This window comes from Panthera leo, chromosome A2 (genome assembly GCF_018350215.1).
Source record: "Panthera leo isolate Ple1 chromosome A2, P.leo_Ple1_pat1.1, whole genome shotgun sequence".
In the NCBI taxonomy this organism is placed as follows: domain Eukaryota; kingdom Metazoa; phylum Chordata; class Mammalia; order Carnivora; family Felidae; genus Panthera; species Panthera leo.
The window spans coordinates 56,263,225-56,290,403 of record NC_056680.1 but is presented as its reverse complement, the minus strand read 5'-3'; the positions used below and the strand labels follow the sequence as shown (position 1 = coordinate 56,290,403).

General features: G+C 52.1%; 1 protein-coding gene across 4 annotated transcripts in view; it reads right to left on the bottom strand.

The window, feature by feature from the left end:
• The window catches only part of IQSEC1 (IQ motif and Sec7 domain ArfGEF 1), a 121,359-nt gene that overhangs the window by 76,138 nt on the left and 18,042 nt on the right, over positions 1–27,179 (bottom strand). The window contains exon 1 of one of the 4 annotated variants that reach the window (XM_042911882.1): positions 11,428–11,820. The exons of the other annotated variants lie outside the window; for them this stretch is intronic. Coding sequence (XP_042767816.1) covers positions 11,428–11,564 — 137 coding nt within the window. The 5' untranslated portion in view covers positions 11,565–11,820. Of the gene's footprint in view, positions 1–11,427; positions 11,821–27,179 lie in introns of those variants that run through there. 4 annotated transcript variants of the gene reach the window in all.

Sequence of the window (27,179 nt, the reverse complement as noted above, 5' to 3'; positions counted from 1 at the left end):
TCAGGGCTGGAAAGAGTCACCAGAACCCAGTGCTGCCTGACTATTGGGTGAGGAGCCTGAGCCTAGGGAGAGGGGGAGCACTTCCCCAAGTCACTCTGAGGCACAGCCAAGAGTTGGTCATCTGACTTCCTTTCCATGGCTCCTTCCCCACTGCTCTGACAAAGCAAACCACAGAGTCAGGGAACCATTGTGGTTTGAGGTGTAAGAAGGCTGTTTTCCTGTGGTCTTTAAATGAACAATAAAAATTAGATGCAGTTCTGTTATGCCAACAGTTGACAAGGGGATTAACACAGGCTGTGAGGGCATGGGAAAATCCTTAGGGAGGGGTTGCAATAACAGAACCGCATGGTTAGGACACAGGGTCAGATGCAAGGAGAAACCAAATGAAACGGAACAAAACCCCGTACCAGTATAGGATGGCTCTGTAGGAGCTCTGAAAAACTCAGGATGTGCTCAGTGACTGACAATGTGAACAAAACAGCTGGGAATGATCACCTCCTCCAAGAAGCCCACCATGCTTCTAGGTCCCGAGCGCCCACTGCGACCCCTACCACCCAGTGGGTGATAGTTCGTCATAAAAGGGAAGGGAGGTGGTAGTGGCAGCCGTGGGTCACAAGGTGCTCATTGCATCCCTCCTAGGTCTGGCCACTCCTGTGGGCACGCTCCATCCGTCCTGGTCCCTCTGCTGGGCCCAGCCAGGTAAGCTGGCTGCTTGGCCCGGAGGTGAGGGGGCAGGGCCTGTGGAGAACAGACCTGTGGCTTCTGAGTGCAGCTACTGCAATTATGGGTCTCTGTTCAAGTGGATGGGAAATGGCCATTTGCCAGTCTTCTCACAGGATTCAAGAGGCCTGACGACATCAGGAAGAAATCTAGAAGCAAACATCTGAGCTGCTACCTTCACCAGTGGAGGGCTCTTCCCTGAGCCCGCACTGACCCCCGAATCATACTGTGCACCACACTTCCCATCAGGCGGCCCTGCCAGCCCCCTGGATACAATCAAAAGTGACCCCCACCTCAGCCCCTCAAACTCACCCCTCCTTTCCCTGGCTGGTGGCAGAAGGAAGCCACCGCCAGATCCTCAGGGATAGAGGGGCAGGGCCCACGATGCTTATGCGGAGGGAGTCAGCCCTCCCTTGGGGACAGCTCCAGGAAAATGACTCCAGGCCTCTTCCAGGTCCAACCCCTCTGTGTCCACTCTCTGGACCTGAGAGGGACCTCAGTTCTCCGCTGCAGGTGGAAGAGGCAGCCTTGTGGCCAGTGGGCCTGGACATGCATCTTTAGCTCCCTATCAATCCCCTTATGTGACCTCGGGTGAGTCACACAGCTTCCTGGGGCCTCGGTGTATTCACCTGTACACCTTCCTTGCAGGAGCGGTGCGGGGCTTGGCAAGAACACCCATAACTGCCTAGCCAGTGCCGGATACCCAGCAGGCCTTCAGAGCCTGGTAGTCCCTTCCCCTGTGCCACCGTTGCCCCCACAGAGTGGGAAGGCTCACGGCGTGGGCACCTGGTGGCGTCATAACCTGGCTTCCCAGCATCTCATGTTCGATCTTGCTTCTTGGGCAAGTGGATGGGTCTTTCTGAACCTCCTTTCCCCACCTCCCTGCCTCTACCTGCCTCTTCCTTAAGTCCGGGGACTGCTACCTCCCGAGACGGCCAAGGCCACCCATCATGGGGCACACACTCTGGGTCAGGCACTTTACAGAAGTGATCGCATTCAATGCTCAACAACCCTCCCCTCCATTTTACAGATACATTGTGGCTCAGAGAGGTTGAGTAACTTACTTAAGGCCACACACCTAGAGGCTGGATGATAGGGATTTGAGCACCTGTCCATTTGGCCCGCAGACCATTAACGTAACCACGAAGCTAGACCTGCCTGGTCTTCCCCCTACACAAAGTGCTTATTGAATGCAGGCTCCATGCTAAATGCTTTACCTATCATCTCATTTAAGCCTTATAATAAACTTCTAAGGAACATACTACTATTGTCCTCATCCTATCATCCAGAAAGAGAAACTGAGCCTCAGAAAGGTTAATGGGGCACCTGGGCGGCTCAGTTGGTTAAGCATCCAACTTCAGCTCAAGTCATGACCTCACAGTTCATGAGTTCAAGCCCCGTGTTGGGCTCTGCACTGACAGTTCAGGGCCTGGAGCCTGTGTGGATTCTCTGTCTCCCTCTCTCTCTCTGCCCCTCCCCCGCTTATGTGCACGTGCACTCTCTCTCTCTCTTTCTCTCAAAAATAAATAAATAAACATTAAACAAAAAAAAAAGAAAGGTTAAGGAATTTGTTTGAGGCCAAGCAGCTAGTAAGTAAGGATTTGAACCCAGGGCTGTCTGATTCCCAAGTCTGTGCTTATAACACCATTCCCTTTGGTCTTCAAGGTTTAGTTCCAAGAAGTCCCCCGCAGAAGACCATTTCCCTTCGTGACTGATGTAATGGAAATAACAAAAGCAAATCTAGCCCCCACATGCCCCACCGGCTATGGAGTCAGACTCCCGGCCCTGTCCCCTTATTGGCAGGGTGGTCTCGGGCAGGGCCTCTCTGAGCCTCAGTCTCCTCTGTCAAATGGGAAGGGATAACAATGCATATCACTGAGGTTGTTGCAAAGACTTCAGTGACATATCAAGTGCTGGGCCCCCAGCAAGAGTTCTGCCTCCCACTGCCCCCGCTTCACCAGCTCCCAGGACCCAGGTCACAAATCCCGGTTCCTTTTGCCCTGGGGAACGCCCCACCTCCCCTCTGGAGTGGAGAGCAGCTGGGGAGAGGCAGGAGGGGCATCGTGGCGGCCAGGCCTGGGAAGGACTTGAGGCTTTTGCCAGTTCTGCTGAGGCGTCCCAGAGGCCCGGGTGCGGTCAAATCGGGCAAGCAGTCCTGCCTTTTTCCCTTCTCCCCAGCTGCCTGTGCCTCTCCCTTCCTCCCTCAACAAGCCTGCCCCGGGGTTGAGCTCGCGCTCAGAGGGCCCCTTGAACTAGTTTGCGAGAGGAAGGAGGAATTAGGTTCTGTGGTTCCAAGCCCCACCCCCACGCCTACAGTCTGGGCAAGAGACAGACCCCACATGTGAAGGGCTCTGAGACCGCACACACATGTTCCAACAGACGGCGGCCCGCTTGCTGTCACCTCCTCTGAGGGACCTTCTGGGACACCCCCAGGTAAAGCACATCCCCGTTCTCTCTAGCTCATCTAATTCCCTGTGAAGCCCATCTCCCAGCCTATATTTATCTTGCTTAATTACTTGCTTCTTTATGGTCTGTCCCCTCCACCAGAACGAAGATCTTCATGTGAAGGAGGGGACTTTGTTTACCACGGTATCCCCAGGATCCAGATGGCACCTGCTCTACAGTACATGCTCAATAAATGTCTGATAAATGAGTGAGTCCTGTTGACCCAGTCATTCTCACTCAGGACAACCAGAGCGATGGCACAAGGCCTGTCAGCTGGGAATGGCAGGCCCCCGCCCGCTCCCTGTTCTCGCCCTTATCTTATTCCGTCGGGGCCAGCGCCCCTTTTTACACCACAGATAGTCTCTGGAAGTCTACCCATTTTCATCTCCGGCGTGCCCATTGCTTACGGGATCCAGCCGCTCAAGACTTTATCAATAAAAGAGGCATCCCTTTAAGCAAAGCGAATGACCATCCTTGACGTATTCGGGGTTCTTTCCTAGTCGCTTTGCTTAAACCAGGGCCCATCTGTATTAAAGGGAGCAGGTAACGTGAGGGAATCTAGAAAGAAATACAGAAATCTGCAAGGCCTGGCTCTGTTTCGGAACGTCCCAGCCGGCCACCACTGATCCAGACGCGTGGCGTTCCAGGGAATGCCTGGAAGTAGGGAAGCAGCTGGCTTACTCTTCTGCAGTGCGTGCATACCACAGAAACGGCTACCGCGGGGGTGCCAAGCCAGTGCCCCAGCGGCCCTCTCCCTTAATGAATTTATAACGTTCATTTATAACAAGTGCTGGGGACGCCTGTTTGGCGAACGGATGCCACTAAGTGCTCCTAACCGACAGCTTCTCTTAAGTGGGTTAAACATTCCCCTCTGCAATTGTCTTTATGTTATTGATTTAAACACCTTCCTTTGTCCCAGGGGGAGGAAGACGGCAACCAGCTTGACTCGACTCCACTGATTCGGAATTAATGGACGCGGGATATGTGTGATGTCTGAGTCATTGTTTGAATAAATCTATAACGGAGAACGTGGGCGTTCCTGAATGCGTTTCAACAACCGCCCCCAACATTTATGATTACCTATTACGTGTCAGGCACTGGCTGCGTATCTCAGAGGATGCAGAACCAAAGAGGCGTGGGCCCTACCTTCCGGAAGCTTGGTGGGTAAAGGGACTGCAGGCAAATCAGTCATTGGTGCCAGCCCTGTTCCCACAGGAGTTCACATAATCCTGACAGCCGCTCTATATGGTGGGTAGGCATCCCAGTTTATCACGGAGGCCCTGAAGCCCAGAGAGGCTAAGTAATTTGTCCAAAGACACACAACCTGTAAAGGACGGAGCTGGGATTAGAACCCACCTACACTGATGCTCAGCCTGTGTTCTTCCCATGCCACCGGTGGTTCTCAAATCAATGGAAATGCAAATTTCCACACTCTCGGTGATTCTGATGAATCTGCACTAGCCAGGGCACTGAAATGGGTCACCAGTGCAGTGTGGGAGCCACCTGGCAGAGGGCTGGGGGGATGGCCATTTAGGGAAGGCTTCCTGGGAGAGGTGATGCCTGTCTTGGGATTTTTGGCACGAAAGGGAATTCACGGGGTGGCCCGGCAAGAGAAGGGCACTCCAGGTACAGGGAACAGCATAGGCAAAAGCTTGGTTCGCTTGGGAAAGTAGAATCATACATCGTACACACAAAATCTACATCTATGTGGAGTGCGAAGAGTGGGGACGGGTGAGCAGTGAGGAATGAGGCCACAGGATGAAGGGGGCAGAATTCTGCTGGCAGAAATGGCCTGGATTTGGGGCGCCCGAGTGGCTCAGTCGGTTGAGCGTCCGTCTTTGGCTCAGGTCATGATCTCTCTGTTTGTGAGCTCCAGCCCCGCATCGGGCTCCGTGCTGACAGCTCAGAGCCTGGAGCCTGCTTCGGATTCTGGGTCTCCCTCTCTCTCTGCCCCTCCTCCACTCGCACTCTGTCCCTATCTCTCTCAAAAATAAATAAACATTAAAAAAAAATTTTTTTTAAAGAGCAGAAGAAATCAGTTCATTAAAAAAAAAAAAAAAAAAAAAAAAAGTGGCCTGGATTTAGCCCCAGGTTGGTTTTCCCAATGACCACATAGCACCTGTATACCGATTACTTAACACTATTCTTTGTATCAGGGAAACTATGCATTTGCTCCATCAACAAAGAATCCCAGTCTCACTGAGAATAAATTCAGTTTTCCCATAAAAACAAATCACCAAAACACCGTTATAAAATCTTGCTTGGATCCTGTCACCCGCAGACGGCCTGTGCTTCAGCCCCGCTCTGTGTTTGTTTAACACAGGAATTAGTTAAGTACGGAGAATCCGTGTTATAGAAGGCAGCCATAAAACAGAAGGATCACTTTTATATCCTGATCGGGAATGAGATACACGATATATTGCCAGGTGAAACCAGGAAGGTGATGAATGCTGTATTCGGGTACAGAAGGAAGGGAGAGGAGTAAACACATGCAGGCTGACATATGCATAAAGTATCTGGATGGCGGTTACCTCTGGGGGAAACTGACAGGGCCGGGAGGGCAGCTCAGTGCTCATTGTGTGCCTTTTGTATCTTTAACTGTTGAGCCTTGTGACTATATAACTTCCTATAAAATAACAAGATACAATTAAGCCTTCTTTTGAGTGCTAAAGAGGCGTTAAAGAACTTTAGCACCCACGGACACTTTGGTCTTGAAATACTTGGAAGGGCTGGAAGAGCATTGGGAAGGGAATAGCATTCTTCTGGGTCCCACGTCATTATTTTCCTTGTTACCGAACGCTGAATCTGTGGCTCACCTGGAATCATTTCATGTGGCTCGGGTCTCAGGGATCTGAGAATACGCTTTTTTCCAACAAGAAATATCCTTAAGCATGTAGTGTAACTTGACCGCCGCAGAAGGCTGGGGAGGGCCCAGGTGGGGCCTGGGCCCAGTGGAGGGGGGGGGGTGGGGGGGTGGCGGGGAGGTCAAGGCCCTCTTCCCATCCTTTTGGGAACAAGACTAGGCTGCCATCCCACAAGGTCAGGCCCCCCCGGGGAGCACCTCCGAATGCTGGTTGTGCTCCCCATACTCTCTCCTGCGGCCAGTTATCAAGTCCTGTTGCATAGCCCACAAGGAAACGGGAGACACAGAGAGGTTAAGCGAGGTTAAGCGGTATGTCCTGAGGCCGCTCCCCTGTTAGTGGCAGAGCTGGGATTCCAACCTGTAGGCCTAGGCAGGGAAAGCCTAGGAGCCTCTGAACCAAGCCGGCCTGGGGCGGGTAAGGGAATGCGACCCCACCCCACGAAACAAGAGTAAACCTTAAGACCCAGACTGGGCCACCCCAGACTCCTGGAGCGGATCCACAACGAGCATCCCTTACGCAGCACAACCCACAGACAACTTTGGTCTCTCTCGCCATTTCCATAAGTGAGTATAATTTATGTGTCTAATAGCAAAGATATCAAGGTTGGGAACCCCCTGGAGTGTTAGAAATGCAATTTGTAATTACAAGCACACAACAATTTGTTCAACATGTCAGCTACGTCCGCGGTAATTATTACCCTGGTTAAGGGTAATCCCCGCCGCGCATGGGGATGGGAAACCAGGAGTGGGGGCACTGGGCTTGGAACCCGGTTGTCTTCCTTGAGGCCATTTCTTCTCCCAAGACCCCTCCTGTTCCCTCCCACAGTGGGCCAATATCCCTATGGTGGCTGCCCCCCGGTGGGCCTCTCACGGGCTCGGCCCTGCCTGCGGGTGCCTAAGTACGGATCAGTGGGCACCTCCTTCTTGGGAGGCATCCCTAGTGGATCCTGACACCTGCTCTCAGGAGGGGCCCTGTTCCAGGCTTGCTTCCCATTTTTCCTCGACAGTCTGGGGATAACGCTACCTTCTAGTAAGTTCCCTCCTGCTGTAGGCTGCTTGCGATGCAGCCTCTAGCTCCTTCCCCTTGGCCTCCTTTGGTGGTCACCTGGAGTTCTACGCTAGGGACAGTTAGGTACACTAGCAGTGGCCGCGGCTGCCACTTCCGGAGCACCGATTCTGTGCCCGGTGCTCCACGGCGCTCACACTGGGGCGCAGCAACCTTCCTAGCCACACAGAGGGCAGAGTCCACATCTTACCCAAGGGACAGAGGCCCAGAAGTACCAAGGCACTCGCACAAAATGCAAGACGCACAGATCACAGGGAAGCGAGATTCGATACGGTGGGTGGTCCGAGCCATGAGGGTCCCCACTCTGGGACGCAGCCTCTGGTTGGAAAGGGCACTTCTTCATTCAACACACATCGGCTCCTTTTGTGCTTTAACTCCAGTGCAAGGGACAGGGGCCATGTGGAGCTGGGGAAGGGAGTTCCAGGCTCTGAAGGCTTGCTAAATGTCCAGCACTGGCTAGACTAACTGTTGGGCACTCACTCTGTGTTTTACACACGTGATTTGTCAATGCCCCTGTCCGCCCTGTGAGGCTGGGACTTCATTAACTGCAGATCAGAGATCAGGACCCCGGCACTGCCCTGTAAAGTGGGGGTTCACCCAGAAGTCCCCAGGTTGGGCTTGCTGGCAAATTATGATTGGTTTGAGACCACAGTTCAGGGCACAGCTGGTGGAGCCCTCCCTGGAGAGGACGAAAGATAGGGTGGCGAAAACTGCAGGCCAGAGCCACCGAACCAGCAGTCTGGGTGTCGGGTCAGGGTGCGGGTGAGGAGCAGGGGGCAGTGTGGCTGGCCCTGGCCTGATCAGAGTGGCCCCAATCCCACCACTCACTAGGCTGGTCCTGGCACGGGGCGGCGTTCACCGGCCACCGCTGGGGCGCTGGCGCCACCTCTCGCCCTTCTGGAGAACTGCAGCCTGGCCTTCCCAGACGGGACAGAGCGGGCCAGACAGGGTGGTACCGCCCAGCCTTGGAGCAGGTGTAGAGAGGGGCCGCTGAGCCAGCCCGTGGACCCCGCCCGAAGCTTCCTCATACAAACCTCTTCCATTCTGCCTGAAGAATCTAAGGCCCCCTCCTCCCCAGCTCTCCTTGTACTGAGGGCGGGCGGCTGGGTTAGGAAGCAGAGCAGGGCTCAAACCCAATTTCACCGACGTTTCAATCTAACAACATGTCACTGCCCTGCTTCGAACCCTGGCTCCTCACTGCTTAAGAAATGAGTACCAAACTCCTCGCTATGCCCACAAGGCCTCGCAGATTTGGCCTCTGCCCTCCCCCTCCGCGCGGCCTCATCCTCTTATCCAGCAAGTTGGCTCCAGCCCCTGGGCCTTTGCAAAGGCCAGTCCCTCTGTCCAGCACACGTCTCTCTCTTTTCACCTACTTAACCCCGGCTCCACCTGCATGCCTCAGCTCCTTCAGGGAGGCCTTGCCTGACCTCTCCACAGGCCCCATCGAGGAATGTCTCCTAGCACCGTGGATGCTGCTCAGGGGAGCGTCTCCCTCTCTTATGCTGCACAGCTGCGTGAGAATAAGGATCGTGTCTGCTCGACTCCCCATTTATTTCAGCTCCAGTGCAGTGCCAGGCACATACTAGGTGCTTCAGAAATATTTGTGGATGAAATTAGTTATGTCTAATTCACGTGAGTCCCTGTCCCCAGATTAACATGCCTTCATAAATACAGCATTCATTTCTCAAGGGACCAGGCACAGAGGGAAATAAAGGTCCTTCCTACTTGAGTTCTGGGGAGGGGGATATTAATAGACGGTAAAGTGGAGGGTCTGTGCACCGATGTCCTGAGCAGGAGCAGACAGCCGGGAAAAGCTAGAGCTGAGATGTGGACCTAGGTCTGTTTTGACTGAAGCCATTCTGTGGCCCCTGAAGCCAGGCATATGGCCCAGTTCCCTCAGGATTCACCGGGCTGGATCTGCTTGAGCCGCTCACGCAGACGGAGGAGAATGGAGTTGCCTTGCCCCTGAGGTTACCAACAGAGTCCTGGAGAGAGAGTCTAAAAAATTAAGCATAGGAGGGCTGCCTAAGTGGGGAGGAGAACCCATTCCCAGGCATCTCTCCTTTGCCAGTCAGCATGCTCAAGGCTGGTTCTACCACCAGCAGGCAGGGCTCCCATATGTGAATCTGTAAAAGGCACCCTCATCTGGTGGACATAGCCTCTTACGCCCACGCTTGGCAAGACTGCCATTTCTTTCTTTGCCAACTGCTCTCACACAGTGCACAACCTGAACATCTGTACACTAGAAGCGCCTGGAGCTCCGCCCCACTGGGTGGGGTCCCTGCTATTACTCTCCTCACACTGACAGTGGATCTGGCTCTTCCTTCAAGGGGGCAGGGAGCCCTTCCAGTAAGGACTTGTAATCATGCATGCAGGACATGTGGCCACATGCAGCCACCTGTGCCTTCCTTTCTTAGACCCTGGGAGAGAGAAAGCCCCAGAGAAAGCCCTCTGGGAGATTTCCACAGCAGAGATAAGCCACCGGCAGGTCCAGAAATCACAAGGCCCACAGAGAAAACATCAGCAAAACTTAGCACTGACTTAAGCTGCCTCATGGAATCCCATCAAATCTGAACAGGAGGGCAGTGAAAACCCCAGCCCACATCATGGGCTTAAACTCAGGTGGAAAGGGTGACATGTGGCTTGCTTGGGTCTTCAAGGAGACAGACCCTCAGTCCTCTCAGAGAGACTGCTGCATGCCCTGGGCTTCTGCATTGAGGCAGGAGCCCGGAGGAGGCCAGGGCATGCTCAAGGTCACCCAATGGCCAGCTGGCAGCCAGGCTGGGCCTGCGCCAGGTCTCCAGGCTCCGCCCTCGCTCCAGCCCCAGATCTGCTGGAGTGGGGAGGAGGGGGAGCTGGTCTCCCAACTTGGGCCTTCATGGGGCACAGAGGGACCGTTCTTTGCAGCTCAACAATCCCCCTGTTTGCCCCGTGCCAGGCTACAGCCTCCCTCGAGTCCTGCTGACGAGGAAAATCTGGTGCCAGCGTCCACAAATATGTGTGCCTTCTGGAGGGAGGAGGCAGCCGGCCTTTCTAGCCGAGTGGGCAGATTTAAAGGCCCAGAGAGAAGCCACAGGATAGGGGCAGAGGGAGCTGCTGGGTGTTTTCTTTAAAATACAGCGTGGGGAATAAACATACACACACACACACACACACACACACACACAAAGCTCCTGAATATTTCCGACCAGATACCACAAAAACGCTTTCCATGTTTGCTCTGAGCGGGAGGTGGGGGGCATATGAAGTTTTTGTTGTATCTTCTTGTAATGTTGAACACTTTTACCACGGGCCTGCTTTCCTAAGCAAATAGTAAACTCCTAGAAATAAACTGAAAATAAGAAGCCCAGAAAGAAAGAGAAAAAAGGGAGCTCAGGTATCGACCTTCTCTGTAAAAACCTTCTCTGTGCTTGCTGGGACACGGGCCACGTTGGTGGCCCATTCGTGCACATTTACACTGTAGCCACAGAGTGACCCGGAGAAGGGGGCCCCTCTTGTTGTCACCCCCACTACACAAACCATTGCCCAGGTCCTAGCCTGGCTAGGCACACTAGTCCTGGCCTAGTTCTAGGCTGATTCTTGCTCTTCACTTCTTCCCGGGGACCTGAAGTTCTCAGAGAGCCTGGGGAGGAGTGACACTGCTCCAGAGGGAATGTGCCTTGTCAGGCAACCAAGGGGAGTCCGCAGGCCGTGGTGGGAGCAGAGCCTACAACCTCCGGGGCCCTAGAGACGGTCCGCTGAGATGCTGCCGGGCCATGCTCTCAGCCCAGGCCCCTGCTGAACCATAGCCCCTTCCTGGGCCTCAGTCTCCTCGTCTATTAAATGGGCGAATCTGCCCTGGTTTGCCTGGTAGGAGTAAAGATTACTCCTACTCCAAGGGGAGGTGCCTGGCACCTAGCAGGTGCTCAGTCCACACCCACTTCCTCCCTCCCTCCCTGCCCTGATAACTCCAAGAGCAGTAAGGCTATGTCCTGCCAGGCCAGGGACTGGCCACTGCCCGGGGAAAGGCACCGGGATCTGGAGGGCTGACTGGAGGTTGGCAGTGACCCCCTCTCTCTAGCGGGCATGCCCTGGACACTGGAGAGGACGCAGAGCCTCCTGGGAGACAGGTGGGCTGGGTGCCTGAGCCTGTGTGTGGGCTCAAGTGAGTTCGCATAGCGGCCTGAGATCTGGCAGGTCCTTGTGGCAGGCTGTGTCCCTCCACCTCCTGCTTCCATTGCCTCAAACAGACCCGGATGCAAAGGGCTTAGGAGGAGACGTTTATTTTCCAGACGCAGGTACCCAGAGGTGGGCAAGGAAGACACAGCCAGGGATCGCCCTGGCCTTCCCTTACCTTGGTCCAGTGCCCTGGGTGGGGGTCTCCTGCAGCACACAGCACGGCCTCGCTGGCCCCAGGGGCCTCCTCTGTGGCCCACGTAGATGAGCTTCCTCAGCCCTTCCCGGGCCTATGCAGTGGCCAGCGTGGGTCATAAGCCCTCAGCCCCTGCTTAATCCGCCAGAGCCCGAGTCAGCGCCAGCGGGACACGTGACAGCCACAGCCCCACAGACCTGTTTGGCAGGAGTGGCAGCTGGTCCCATGGGGGAGGGCCGCCTGCGCAGCCCTCCTTGCCCTCGGGGGCTGTCCCTGATCACCACACTCCTGCTGGCTCCTCCTGTCTAGAGCCTGTATCCTGGGCTCCTGCCCGCCACCCCCGGAAAGGTATGGGTATGTGGGGGGGGGGGGGGGGGGGGCAGGGCAGATGGGGAAAAGGGCTCATCAAATGGTGCTGGGTAATGGTGTGTGTGCGTGTGTGTGCGTGTGCACACTTGGAACGGGATCCTTATCTTACGCCACACACGAATCAATTCCAGGTGAAGATCTAATGTAAAATATACAGAATATGCATGGCCACGGAGTGGGAAAGGATTTCTTAAAACAGAAAACATTGATAATAAAGCTCGAGATAAATTTGACTACTTAAATGAAGAACTCTGAAATGCAGTGCCTGGGCGGCTCCATCGGTTGAAAGTCCAACTCTTGATTTTGGCTCAGGTCATGATTTCACGGTTCGTGAGTTCGAGCCCCGAGCTGGGCTCTGCGCTGACAGTGTGGAGGCTGCTTGGGATTCTCTCTCTCCTTCTCTCTCTGCTCCTCCCCTGCTCGCTCTCTCTCTCTCTCTCTCTCTCAAAATAAAAAAATAAACTTAAAAAAAAAAGAACTCTGAAATGAAGATGTCCACCCAAAGACCCCAGAAAGAGTAAAAACAGCAAGATATTTACAACATACATAAGTGATCAAGGATTCAAGTCTCAAATGCCTAAAGAATCCCCCCAATCAACAAGAAAATAAAAAGCCCAAGATGGGCAAAAACACTTCCCCAAAGAAGAGATCCAAATGGCCAATAAGCAGGCAAAAACGACCCAACCTCATCAGCAATCAGGGAGATGCAAATTAATGCCACGGTGACCCACTATTACACACCCACCAGCTGAGCAACAATGCCAAAGACTGATAATAGCCGATGCCGGGAGAAGGGGGTGCCATAGGAGGGAACGACCACACAGCATTCTCTACGACCCAGTGAGAGGTAATGCCCTGGAGAAGGGCATGCCATGCACACTAGGGCACAGACAGGTTCAAGAACAATAGCCCCAAACCAAAAACAACCCACATGTCCACCACAGTAGACTGGAATACATAAACTGTGGCCCCAGCGAGGCGAGGGAATACGACCGGGCAGTGACAAGGACAAACCGTAGCTACTTACGACTGGAGGAGTCACAGAGCTGCACCCGCAAGCCGAAGAAGCCAGACCCAAACAAGTTATCTACAGCCTACGTCTATGTAACAGACAGCTCGAAAATAAGAAAAACAAAATGATACCGTAAAGAGTTGTTCAGCTGGGGCGCCTGGGTGGCTCAGTCGGTTGAGCCTCCGACTTCGGCTCAGGTCATGATCTCTCGGTTCGTGAGTTCGAGCCCCGCATCGGGCTCTGTGCTGACAGCTCAGGGCCTGGAGCCTGCTTTGGACTCTGTGTCTCCCTCTGCCCCTCCCCCACTCCCGCTCTATCTCTGTCTCTCCCTCTGTCTCAAAAATAAACATTAAAAAAAAAAGAGTTGTTCCGCTGGGCGGTAACACAGCAAGAACAAGAGCATCATTAACACAAGAGTCTAAATGGTGAGAATCTTTGAGGGGTAATGGTTGGGGAAGAGCACCAAGCTGGGTGGGGGTAGGGGGCTTCTGGCAACACTCAGTCTCTTGACCCAGGTGGTAGGCACATGTATGTGTCTCTAACTTTTCTTTAAGCTGCTGCACAGATGTCTACTCACTTTCCTGTGTGACAGGTTGCATATCACATTTAAATAGAAAGATGTATCTGACATTGGTAGGGGACAGGCGGACACCCCAAGCTGTGATTGCAGAGTCACCTGCCACAACCAGTCACACTTCGACACCATGGCCACCCAGCCACACAGGACATGTGAGCTGCGAGGGCTCATTCTACCCTCTCATTTTAAACACAAGCACCGAGGATCAGAGATAGAAAGGAACTTGCCCAAGGCTGCACAGCAAGTTGGGGTCAGGACTGGAATCTAGGTCCCAAACCAGGTTCTCTCCTTTTCCGTTTGGGAGAATTTTTCCATTGCAAATCACCTTTAACATCAATCAGGGCAGACTGATCCCTTGTAGCATTTACCACTCTCTGAAATTTTCTTTATTCCCTTACTTATCCATCGTGGGTCTCTGGGCGCTAGAACAAAAACTCCTGGGGGGAAGGGTTTTTTGTCTGTTTTGCTCCTGAGGTATCATAGTAGGTGCTCCATAAATATTTGTTGCATGAATGGAGCTTGCATTTCTATTTGGACTCTGAGGTCCTAGAAATACTCAGTGGCTCCTGTGACATCCCCAAAGGAGAAAATGAAAAATAACTATGACATTGACACACTTTCTCAGAATTATTTTCATAACTGTCTTAGGCAGCTGGTACTATCATCACCCCCATCTTAAGGAGGAGGAAACTGAGGCTCAGGGAGGTTGTGAATTATCCAAGGTCACAGCACTAGGAAGTTGAGAGCTGGCACTTGAACCCAGCCCCAGAGGCAGGCCAGCCTGTCAGTCAGTCCACATACAGGGTCCGGGTATCGGGGTCTACATGCTCCAGCCCTCCTGTTCCCCCATTCCTACCCCCCAACCCCACCCATTTGGGGTGCCAGTTACAGCTTCCAAAGCGTGTTCTTTTTAAAAAAAATTTTTTTAACAATTTACTCATTTTTCAGAGACAGAGAGAGACAGAGTGTGAACGGGGGAGAGCCAGAGAGAAAGGGAGACAGACAGAGAATCCAAATCAGGCTCCAGGCTCTGAGCTGTCAGCACAGAGCCCGATGCGGGGCCCGAACTCATGGACCACAAGATCCCGACCTGAGCCGGAGTCAGACACTTAACCAACTGAGCCACCCAGGCGCCCCTTCCAAACTGTGTCCTGGCCTGTTCCAAACTCCAGTCCGGGGGGCGGGAAGGGACTCGTCCAAAGCGAGAGCTTGTCCAAAGCGCTCTTCCCTCAAGTTTCCCAAGCCAGGGTGACCAACAGTGACCCCAGCACTGCTCACGGATTTGCCATAAGACACTCAATTTCCGTATTGCTTCACTTCATACCAAATCCTCAGGCCCCCTGGCTAAGTCCAAAAACTGGTCCTAGTTCCGTATCTGGATGAGCTGAATAATGAAATGTTCCCATAATACCCCCAGGCAACTGGCTTTATTAAAACACTCTGGCCCTTAGCATTTTTACAAACCTATATTACTATCAGGATAGCTTTCAGCAAGCCCTCGGGTAATAATAATAATAATAATAATAATAATAATAATAAATCATTGGCTCTGGGAGTCTTGGAGCTCCAATGACCCTCCAGGGCATCTAAACCAACTGAGAAACATAAATCTTCTGATCAGCCTCAGTTTGCATACCTCCAGTGAAGGGAACTCACTCCCTCATGAAGGCAGGTTGTTTTTTGTTTTTTGTTTTTTTTGTTTTTTGGATCCAGCTCAGTTGAGCACAACAAAAAATTATATTAGCCCCCAGCACTAGGGACTACGAGGTGCCTCAGCCACTGTTCTGGCCTCAGGGAGTTTAGTCGTGAGTGATTGTGTCATTCCAACAGAAAGGGACACAGCACAGGCTGGGATTACCTTCTAAAGAGGCAGCATGTGAGGCCCAAGCCTTTATATCCCTGTCACATATGGCACGTGGATTTATGTGGGTCAGCCTGGACTCTGTGCTCACTCATGAGCCCCTCCCAGAGGAATGTCTCCCTAGGAGCATCTGGGCATGAAAACTGGCAAACCGTGGGGCTCTAGGGGCCCAAGGAACAGAAAGGATCGTCATCCGAGGTAGGTGGGAGGGTGCAGCATCCCAAATCCTTCCCGCTGGCCTGTGGGATTGACATAATTGTTTTAATATTATGCTTCCAGAACCTTCACACACATTGATAGATGGCTTTGTGGTTTTGCAAATGAAATGGGATAATATATGTGAGAGCCACCGTGAGGGGCTCTGGCAAGGAGCAGATACTTAAAAAACGTTCACTGGGTTTGAACTGCAATCGTGTTGGATCAGAAGTCCACATACACGTAGTTCTTCGAAGAGTCGCTGACAGCTTGGCTGCCTGTGTCCTGCCTTCCCAAGTTGGCACTTGCTGAGGTAGCCTTACTGAACAGCCTGGGGGGTGGGGGTGAGGGAGGGGCTTCCTGAAGCCTAGTGTCTCACCAGGGAGGTCTAATGGCAGTCTCACCTATGCCCCAGCACGCTATTCTGCTCAGCGATAATGGCTCACTTTAGGGGAGAACACAGGGACTCAGGGCAGGCTTTGCTGAGGCAGTGACATAGATGAGAATAAAAAAGGATGAACAGAGGTGTCTAGGTGGCAGGGTGGGGTATGCATTCTTGTGGGAGCCAGGACGGGGCCAGGCTGGGTCCAGTGGGAAGACATCAGGCACTAGAAGATGCTGATCCCCCAAGCAGGTCTGAGTTATACCTCACCATGGCAATAGCCAGGTCTGAGTTCCGTGGTGTGGGGGCGGGACGGGGGGAACCCCAGTCCACACGGACCTCACCAACAGGATGGGGCTTGGCCCAGCCACTTTTATGCAAAACTCACTTCTTGACAGGAGCAAACAATCCCATTCCCCACCCCAATTCTGAGATGCCGGCAGGGAGGGATGAGACATGGGGTCAACCCTCCAGATTCGTAGCCTCCCTCACTGGTCAGTACTGAGCCCCGCTTGCACACCCTGCTGACAGGAAGCTTACTATAGAACCAAAGGCCAGCTGTGCTCTTTTTGGGTACGGTTGGTTAGGTGCTTAGTTTACCCCCCACCCCCCATCCCAGTAGTCAGAACACCAGGGGTGGGAGAAAGGTGAAGACACAAAGGGTCCCAAGTTCTGGCTCGGCCTCGGCATTCCCCTCCGCACAATGGGGAAGGGGCATAACTGATATCATGGGGGTTGCTGTGGGGCCAGCAGGTATGGGGTGGGCAGGGCAGGCTGGTCAGAACAGCTGTTGGAAGGGCAGGCAGCCACAGGAACTTTTGAAAAGCAGCCTTGAGAAAGGTATGGCAACTCTGGTCATGAGACCCGAGATTGCTTAATGTTTGCACGGTGTGCAGGAGCTGGAGTCCCCTGCAGAAGACGGCACCAGTCCCCTTCCTTGTCTCTCCACTGCAGGGACCTCTATGGGAACAGCGAGTCCTCTGAGTGTTCCCTAGCAACCCAAGGATGTCTGGAGAGCTGGGGACAGTGGGAGGCTGTGTGACCTTGGACGTGTTCCTGCCTCTCTCTGGCCTCAGTTTCCCCATCTCTAATAAGGGATTGGGCCCTAGGATGCTCCCTCCAGCTCTGATGCTCAGTGTCAAGGCTGTGGGCATTGTGGCACCCCCAGCCCCTCTTAGCTCATCTTTTCCTGCCGGGGTGGGGGGCAAAGGGGGGGGGGTGGGACTGTTTCTCTTCTCTCCTTTCAAACTCAACTGCTGGGCTCTGGCCTTACCAGTCCAAGGGAGGAGTCAGGCACAGTGCTGGGGGCAGGAGAGGGTGACCAGAGGGGCATTCCCGTGTCACCTCAGTTTAGAGTTGCTCCCAGGGGCTGCACAGGCCAGCATGTGCAGTCTGGTGGGGACAGAGCACAGAGTGGAGCAGGGCCTCATCAAAGCACACAACCAGACTCTTGCTCCTATAGTGCAGGACAACTGCTTCCCCTCTCCCCCCACCCCCACCAATTATGGAGCATGCTCAGAGCAAAATGTGCAAAGCTGACCAGGCAGAGCAGAATGCCGTCCCCGTGAGCCTAATCTCATGGACAGGGCTGGGGGGAGGGGACACCCACTGTCGTCTTTCTGCTCCGTCTGCTCCAGGAACAGATCAGCTGTGACAGTTGAGAGCTTGGCAATTTAAAGTGGCAAATGCCTGGCAGAAACATGGGAAGGGGGGTTCCCCATGACTGGGGTGGGGACAGCCTCCTCTCACCACCGGGGCCAAATGTCCCTTCCCTCAATACTGCCCAAGGCTGTGGTATCAGACAGGGCAAGGGTTTCCTACACCCCGGACCCCCTGGCCCAGGGGCGTCCACCTCAGGCTGTCCTGACACCTGAAACAACCCCATCAGTTCTCAGACCACTGCTGCCTCCTATTTGGGACTGGGTCCAAGGACTTCCCTGGCTGTTCCAGTCCTCAAGCACCATCACCTACACCGATTGCCCGCCCCTGGGGGGTCTGACCCAGAGCGTCTCCAGAATAAAAACCAGCCTCTTGCCCACGTGGTGGCAGGAGGAGGGGCTGCCCAAGGTCACACAGGGGGTCAGGGGCAGGTCTGGATTCGGACCCAGCCCTCCAGCCCAGCCCTAACTCCTCACTCCCTCCCTGGACGCGTCTATCTGGCTCCCAGCGAATTCCGGAGATGCCTCAACCTCCCGCCCGCAGGCTCCCGACCCCGGACGCGTGGCTGGTTTTCTCCGCTGGGAGGCAGGAGCCGGGGAAGGGCTGGTAGGGGGCAGCTTCACCAGGCGACCCTCCGGGCCTGGATTCACGTTTCCCCGCCCCAGGGAGATAGCCAACTGCATAGACGCGGAAATGGAGCACCCTGAGCCCCCCCTCCCCCCAACATCGCGCCTTCAGCGTCCACAAGGTTTTGCATAAAGGGTCCGCATAGCCGCGGAGGCTGAATCTCCTACGTCCTCACCGATCGAGTTCCAGAGAGCGACACCCGCAGAGCCCGGGCTCAGAAAGACTGGCGTTGGCGCACCCCAGGCCCTCCGGGCCGCCTGCGTAACCCCGGCTTCCAAGGCCGAGAGCCTGGCGGCCTCTGATCCCCCAACCCTACGACCCAGTGGCCAGTGTCCTCTCCGCCACTGCGGCCTCGGAACCTCCTCCCCGGCCGGGCTCCGCAAAGCCTCCTGCGATCACCCCTCCCTCCCCCGGTTCCCAAGAGCTGCTCGCGCGTCCGTGTAGCCGCGGCTCCGGGGCGGAGCTGCCGCCCAGGCCTTTCGGCGGAGGGGACTCCGGGCCGCAGTCCCCGCAGCCCCCAGCCCCGGGCTCGACCCCGCACCGCACCGCACCGGCCGCCGCGCGCGTCCCCCGCCGGCCCGCCTCCTACCTCGCGGGTCCGCCTGCAGCCGCCGAGCGCGCGCCGTCCCCGCGGCGGGCGCGGAGCGCGGGCGCGGCTCCAGCGCGTCGGGCCGGCGGGGCGCGGGGGGGCCCGGGGGCGTCAGCAGCCCGAGCCCGAGCCCGAGCCCGAGCCCGAGCCCGAGCCCGAGCACCGCCGGCCCTTCTGCCCTCTCCGCCACCGCGCGCCGTGACCTTGGCTGCGGCCTCGCCACGCCAGCCTCAGTTTACCCCCTTGGAAAGGTGTATGTGTGTGTGTGGGGGGGCGGGGGCGGTGGGGAGGATGGGTGCCGCCCCGGCCGCCGACGTCACCTGAACGGGGACAAGGTGAGGGCGCTCGGGTTGGTGGGGCCGCTGCAGCCGCTGGCTGGGGGAGCCGGGTACACAAGGTCCAGGCGCGTTGGAGCGCGCACTGTGGCCCCAGCATTTCCCTCACTCCCCGAGACCCTCACATAAACACCTAGTAACCGCGACCTCAGGCCAAGTCCCTTGGCCCCTCCCCCGGAGAAATGCAGCCCCAGCAGGCAGGCAATGCCCAGCCCCCCCCCCCCCCCCCCCAAGCCTTCCTGGTTCACAGATGAGAAAACCGAGGCTCAGAGAGAGGCAGCCACTGGTCCGGAGTTGCACAGCGGGAGCGGGATGCTCACACCCACCCTGGCACCACTTCCCTCTGAGTCCCCTCCAGGGCACAACGCCCCTCGCAGTCTGGGGGGAGGGTCTCTGCCTGCCGGCTGCGCGGCTAACCCAACAGCAAACGTTGACTCAGCACCAGCTGAATGCTGGGGATGGGCCTCAGTGGTGTGGCAACTCTCCTAGAGGATGGGGTGGCACAGTTTGAGAGAGGGACCCGATACCTGGGGAAGAAGTGGCGTAAAGAGGAGAGGCTGGGCCTGAAAGGGGCAGGAAGGGGGCCGACGCTCCAGGAGGAGGGTGCTTAAGGATAAAGCAAGGATGGGAATGCGCATTGCCCTGTGTGTATGGGAGAGAAGGCGGGTTCTGAGAGCCTTGAACACCAGGCCAAATAAAGAGCATCTTCCGTTCGTTCCTAGGCGGCGGGGAGCCCCCGACCAGTTTGCAGCCAGGACCTCAGCTGTTTGGGCTGTGAGTTAGGAAACGCCCCCTGGTGGCCAGAAGGGGCAAGACAGGAGGCCAGAGGGACGCGTCTGCAGTGGTCCAGCTGTGGGGAAGCCGCCTTAGTGATGTAATGAGTCAGGAGACTGGAGTCTTTGCGGGCCCTGCCACCCACGGGCTGCATGACCTTGGGCAAGGCACTTCCCCTCTCTCGGCTTCTGGGAGGGAAGGAGCCTGATTTTCAGCTTTGTATCTCATGACCCTGGATATGGGGACCAGGTTGGAGTAGGCAGCAGATGGAGGAAGGAACCGACAGATCAGAGGCGAGAGGTAGACATTTTGTTCAGCACTTTATGGGACTTAGTTCATTTACTTGCGGTAGAACTACTATCCCAATTTCATAGACAAGGACACTATAGCACAGAGAGGGTAATTCACCTTTCCAGGCTCACACAACTGCTAAGTGTCTGAGCTGGGATTTGAACACAGACTTATGAAAAAGGGGCACCTGACCACCTCAGTCTCTTGCCTTGCAGCATTTACTGAGAGTCTAAGGCATTCTTGGAGTATACAAGGCACTAGTGACAGGTGAATAAAGGAGCAGTTCAGCTCCTGGTGGCTCTTCCTCACCTCGTGGCACCTTATTGATGCTCACGGCAAACTGGACAGTGGCCACCGGGAGTAGACTTTTGGGGCAGAGCATGTGTCCCCATCCCGAGCCTCCTGTTACATTCTTCTGTATGTTGGAGGTTTTGTTTTTAAGAACTATGAATGAACTTTATAATTTCAAAAACGTTTTTAAAAAGAGCATCTAAAGGAAGAAAAGATGCTTGTGGTTTTAATAACTGACGACGGTCTTCTAGAGAAGACACATCCTCTTGTTATCAGTGCCAGGAGTGTGTTCCTTGGTTAATTGGAAAGCAGGTGAGGGAAGTGAGAACAGCAAGGGTTCTAGAAACTATGCAGCCTGGGCGAGTCCTCTCACCTTTCTGAGCCTCATGTGGACTCATCTATAAAATGAAACGAATGATAAAAATCCCCACCCCGCCTCGCTTCAAAGGCTGCTGTGCAGATCAACCATGATACTGTGTGAAAAGGTTGTGCAAAGTGCACTGTATAAATATTTTTATTTCCAGAAACCATGAAGGAAAATAGTAATAAATTTACCTATGTGAGAATTAAAACTTCTAAACAGAATAAAAAAACCCCACAAAGTTAAAAAGGACACACGGCAAACTTAAAAAAAAAAAAATTATCTGCAGCACAGATGCCAGAAGTAAATTGAAGAAAATGAGATGAACGTTCATTTTCCTGACCCAAAACGAGCTCTTTCAGATCGATAGGAAGAGATGACTAACCGATTAGAAAAGAAGAGCAAAGGATATGAACAAGCAATTCATGGAAAGATATTCAATGCCGCTTGTAATTAAATGCATATTAAAGAAAGACGAATCAAAATAGAGCATGCGAGTCACTTTTTTTTTTTAACCTACCAAGTTGGCAAAAACGAACAAGTTTGGTGATACTTTTGCTGTTGAAGGTGGGGGGAAACGCACACACTCACAAACACTGTTGGGTGAGGGGCAAGGTAGTCCATTTTTCTGAAGGGCGATCTGGCAAAGCTAGAGAGCATGCTAATATAAAAATATAAGGATAGTCAACAGTCTTCCGTGTAAGGTAAGCAAAGAGGAGAACCTCTGATGTCCAACAGGAGGGGACGAAGAGGCTGCATGAAGACACCGAAGCCAAGACTTTGCCCTGGGGTGGACAAATCTTCAAGGTGCAATTCTCGTGAAAAATGCAAGAGACAGAAGACTGTGTATGTTATGACCCCTTTTGCATACATTTTTTTAAAGGTTATACATATATGTGTATTGGGAGTTCCTAATTTTTCTCCCAAGAGGTTACACGCACACCAAAACAAACAGTGGTGACCGCCCTATGGGAGAATGGTGGGGGGCGGGGTGGTGGTGTGGAATGGGTATATGAGGAGTCTGAGGGCTCATTGATTTTTAAAAAGTCACTAGGGGTTATCTGGACACAGACACAGCCTCATGAGCCAATAAAATCTTCTTTACATGCATTAGATTAACTTAGATTTTAACAGTAGATAACTAGGGGTGCCTGGGTAGCTCAGTGGGCTAAGGTCCGTGAGTTTGAGCCCCGTGTCGGGCTCTGTGCTGACAGCTCGGAGCCTGGAGGCTGCTTCAGAATCTGTGTCTCCCTCTGTCTCTCTGCCCCTCCCCTTCTTGCACTCTGTCTCTCTCTCTCAAAAATAAATAAACATTAAAAAAAATTTTTAAGTAGATAACTAAGTTAGATAACTTAGATTAAAAAGAATAACTGTTCCTAAAGTGACTAAAAATCACCATTATTATTATTATTACCTAACATGCACCTTGAGGGCCTCGTTCAACAGATTATCATTAGGATACATCCATGATAGAAGCCTATGCAGCTATTTTTTTTTTAAAAAGTGTCTTCTACACATGGATGGATTAAGGATCAACCTCTAAGATCATTTTGGTAAGTGGGAAAAGCAAAGTGTGGTACAGGGTATGGTGTGTTACTTTTTACGTAAAAAAGGCAGGGGTCTTGTATACGTGCAGGTACGTGCATATGTCATCCCTGACACGGGTGTTTAAGAAGCTGGAACAGCGGCACCCTGAGGAAGGTCATGGAGAGTTGGGGCTGGAGTGGGCAGGGGACTGACTGGCTTTCCACGGAAATGTTGTTTAAAATTTGTTTGCTCTGTATGCGTGTACTACTGGGTTTTGAAAAGTAGGTTGACAAAAACAATCATTTCTGAAACTGGGCGGGGAGTTTCTAGGGCCTGCTCTGACACAAGCTGGGGACAACTCCCTCTGTGACCTCGGTATAGGATTGTGTCCCTCTGAGCATCAAGGTCCCCTCTATCTAGTGGACAGGCGGAGCGAGATAAGAGTTCCAAGGCTCCTTACAGTTCTGACGCCATGCCAGCCCCAGAACCTTCTCACCAGAAGAGCCAACCAGCTATGGAAAGGCTGCTGTGGAGGTACAGGGTTTGCCACCCTTGGACCTGTGGGAGCAGAGGCCAACAGTCATTTGCCCTGGGGACAGAGGCTTACATGACTTCTAAGACACCTCCTGACATGCCAATGTGCTATTCCTTTTTTCTTCTTTCACTCACAGCGCCCTGCCCGGAAACTCTTGGTTCATATTTCCTCTCCAGGTTACCCCTAGCAACGTCCCATCTGTCTGGGTTGGAGGTCAGCTCTGGGGAGCAGGGACAGATGACACAGCACTGAGCACCCATGTGGGGTTGAGATGTCAGTGGGGCAAAGCCTTATGCTGGGAAACTGAAACTCTTGCCCCATCCAGAGATCAGCCTTGGCCTCAGTCCTGTTCCTTCCCACCTCCACAGACAGCTCTCCATCCCCACTGACCCTCTGGTTCACACCCAGTCATCACCCAGAATGTTCTGTGGCTTCCCATTGCCCACAAAGCCAAGTTGACACTCTTCAGCTGGACATTCAAAGTTTGTACTTTCTGGCCTCCATTTACCCTCATAGCCCTTCCCTTCATCCATTATGTCCCTTACTTAAAGCAATTTTCAATAATACAGATTTCATCACATCCTTCTCTTGCTTAAGACCCTTCTAGGGCTCCCAGTGACCTGTAGGACTCAGGTCTAAGTGTCACCGGCTAGACCCCCAAGCCCTGACATTGACTGCCCACCTGCTTGTACTCACTAACCTTTGACGTTTCTCCTGAAGCTCTTCTTTGCAGTTCACCTCTTTTTAAAAAAATTTTTTTTAAATGTTTATTTATTTTTGATAAGAGACAGAGCACAAGTGGGGGAGGGGCAGAGAGAGAAGGAGGCACAAAATCCGAAGCAGGCTCCAGGCTCTGAGCTGTCAGCACAGAGCCCGACGCGGGGCTCAAACTCACAAACTGCAAGATCATGACCTGAGCCAAAGTCGGACGCTTAACTGACTGAGCCACCCAGGCATCCCTGCAGTTCACCTCTTAACTCAGGCAAAAGAAACCCCAAATCACCCATTGGGTGATGGCGACTGCTGTGATAAGACCTCCCACTGGCCCAGACGACCCAGACCTTTTGAGCTAACCCCCCAGCTCAAGCCCTCACAGATGGACCGAGGAGTGACTTCTGGAATGATGTACCATTACCTTTACCTCATTATAATACTAAATCTCCGCCCAAGGAGGAGCCCCAGCCTCATTTACATAACATGCAATGTGTGTATAGGCATTTTCTTTAAGGGGCACACACCGCCTTATGCTCCCCTCTACATAGGATGACAAGGCTTCCCTACCTAACTATTCATCCTAACCCTAAACTAAAGGAACCCATTCACCCTCTCTCAGGGAGTCACAGATTTGGAAACCATTCCCCATGATTTTACTTGCTGCAAATAAAAGTTTTCTTTGTGTGACAGCTCAACCTGGTACAGTTTCTAACTCACCAAAGAGCGAACTCACTTCGGTGTGGTTACATAAACTTCTCAGGTTAGCATCAGAACTCATTTCTGCCTTTTTTGCCTAGTTCCATCTTCAGTGGCTTCCCCCAAAGTCAACCTATACTTACCGCCTTTGGAGTACATGGTGCTATTTCACGAGATGAAATAGTGGCACATACTCTTCCTTTGGTTCCTCAATATATCAAGAGTTCTTACCAATAAGCAAGAGAAAACCATGAACCACTCAAGATAAAAATAACTGATTGGTTTACCTCAGTAGTTCAGAGAAAAAGTCATCCAGATGATTGGGAACATGCTTTTGTTAAAATGAGAGAGGGTTGTCATTTTCATGAAAATGACATTTAAAAGACTGTATCATGGTCAAATGATTCTTCACAAAGGTGTCGAGAGAACTTACTGGAGAGAATACTTTCTTCAACAAATAGCACTGGGACGATGTCTACATGCAAAAGGATGTATTTGGACCCTTCCCATAATATACAAAAATTAACTCAAAATGATCAATGATCTAAATGTAAGAGTTACAACCATTGGGGCACCTGGCTGGCTCAGCCGGTTAAGCGTCCGAGTGTTGATTCCGTTCAGGTCACGATCTCATGGTTCGTGGGTTTGAGCCCCACATTGGGCTCTGCATTGACAGTGAGATTCTTTCTCTCCCTCTCTCTGCCTCTCCCCTGCTCTTTCTCTCTCTCTCTCAAAAAACAAACTAAAAAAAAATTAAAAAAAAAACCTTATATAACTCTTAGAAGAAAACATAAGAGTAAATCATTGTCACCTTGGGTGGGGAAGTAGTTTCCTAGATATAAAATGATTTTTTAGATATAAAAATATCTTAGATTTTTTTCTTAGATATAATGATTTCTTAGATATCAAACACATAAGCAATAAAAAAAATGATAAATTGGACTTTATCAAAATTAAAACTTTTTACATTTCAAAAGACACAATCAAGAAAGCAAAAAATTTAAGCCACCAACTAGGAGAACATGTTTACAAGTCATATAACCAAAACACAAAACAAAACAAAACACCCCACAAAGATTTGTATTTAGAACATGAAAAGAACTCTGTGACTTAATAATAAGAACACAATACAATTTAAAAATGGGAAAAAAGTCTGATAGGGTCTTTCACCAGAGGAGGTACATGAATGGCCAAGAAGCACATGAAAAGATGCTGAACATCACTAGCCATCAGAGAAATGCAAATCAAAACCACAATAGCCCGTCTCCCTCTCTCTCTCTCTGCCCTTCCCCCATTCACACTCTGTCTCTCTCGCTCTCAAAAATAAATCAACATTAAAAAAAAAAGTTAAGCATAGAGTTACCATCTGACCCCTCAATTCTATTCCCAGACAACTACCCAAGAGAAATGAAAACATATGTCCATGTAAGAACTTATATATATATATATTCATAGCAGTATTATTCATAATAACCCTAAAGTGGAAGCAACCGAAACATCCATCAACTGGTCTATCCATACAATGGAGTATTATTGCCATAAAAAGGAATGAAATACTGCCACGTTCTACAACATGGATGAACCTGGAAAACATTACACCAAGTGGAAGGAGCCAGACCCAAAAGGTCACGTATTGGATGACTCCATTTATAATGAAACGCTCAGAAAGGCAAATCTATAGAGATAAAAAGCAGATTAGCGGTTGCCAGGGGCTGGAGGCGGGACAAGGCATTGACGGAAACTAGCGACGAGGCTTCTTTTCAGGGTGATGGAGATAATTTAAAATAAAAATCATGATGTGTATACAACTCTACCAATATCTCTCAACGATCATGAGATGGGACACTTGACACAAGGGAATTTTATGGTATGTAAATGGCATCTTCATAAAGCTTTAAGAGAACACGTGACGACTCTGGGGAGTCCTGGGTCAGGGAAAAATGACATAAAGGGCATTATTGAGACAATTGGTAAAGGTGACTATAAACTGTATTGTATCTGTGCTAAACTTCTTGACTTTGGCTATTGAACCATGTTTATGTAACCAAATGTTCTTGTTCTTAGGAAAAAGACACTGAAGCATTATTCAGGAGTAAAAGTCATCATGTTCCATGTTTGCAATGACCTCGCAAATAGTTCTGGGGGGGAAATATTTGGTAAAACATTAGTAATAATGAATTGGGGTGAAGGGTACATGGGAGGACTTGTTTTGGATATTATTCTTGCAAGTCTCCCTGGTGATTGAAATTATTACAAACAACTCTTGCAACACCTAAAGAATCCACAAATAAAAAAAAAAAATTATTGTGTGGAACCTGAAAACTCCTGAGAATAAATCCACGGACCCCAAAGGGAGAAAAAAACACTGATCTAGCTGTGATCGCAACTCCCATAGGGGGTGCCCCCTGCTCATCATATGTCTCTGAGACCTCCAAAAAGAAGACACAGTCAGAAGCCAGAGGGCATGGTTGGGACACATGTCTGTGTGCCCCTCAGCTTGCATTCATTCGTTCATTCATTCATTCATTCACCCAACAAATATTTGAGTGTCTATTATGTGCAAGGGATCAGCTGGGAGCCACACACACACAAATGTCCCTCCTTTCATGGTGCTGATGTCCAGCCGGGAGCAGGGAAGGGTCCTGCAGCAGGAGGAAGGGGATGTGGAAACCCTTCACCTGTGCCCAGGCCCCAGCCTAGAGGGCAGGGATTGGTGTCTGAATCACCTCTGTTCCCCTGGATTATAAGGAAGTCAAATTCCGTCCCTGCAGAAAAGAGGGTCACAGCTTTTGGACACTGGGGCACACATCCTAGAGGGACTGGGCAAAAATGTTGCATCACCTCCGATGGGTAGAGCTCAGAACAGAACCAGGAGAACGGATAGTAAGGAGGGTGGCTACGGGCTGTGGGTATGGAGGGGTGTAGGAATGGAGGGCAGA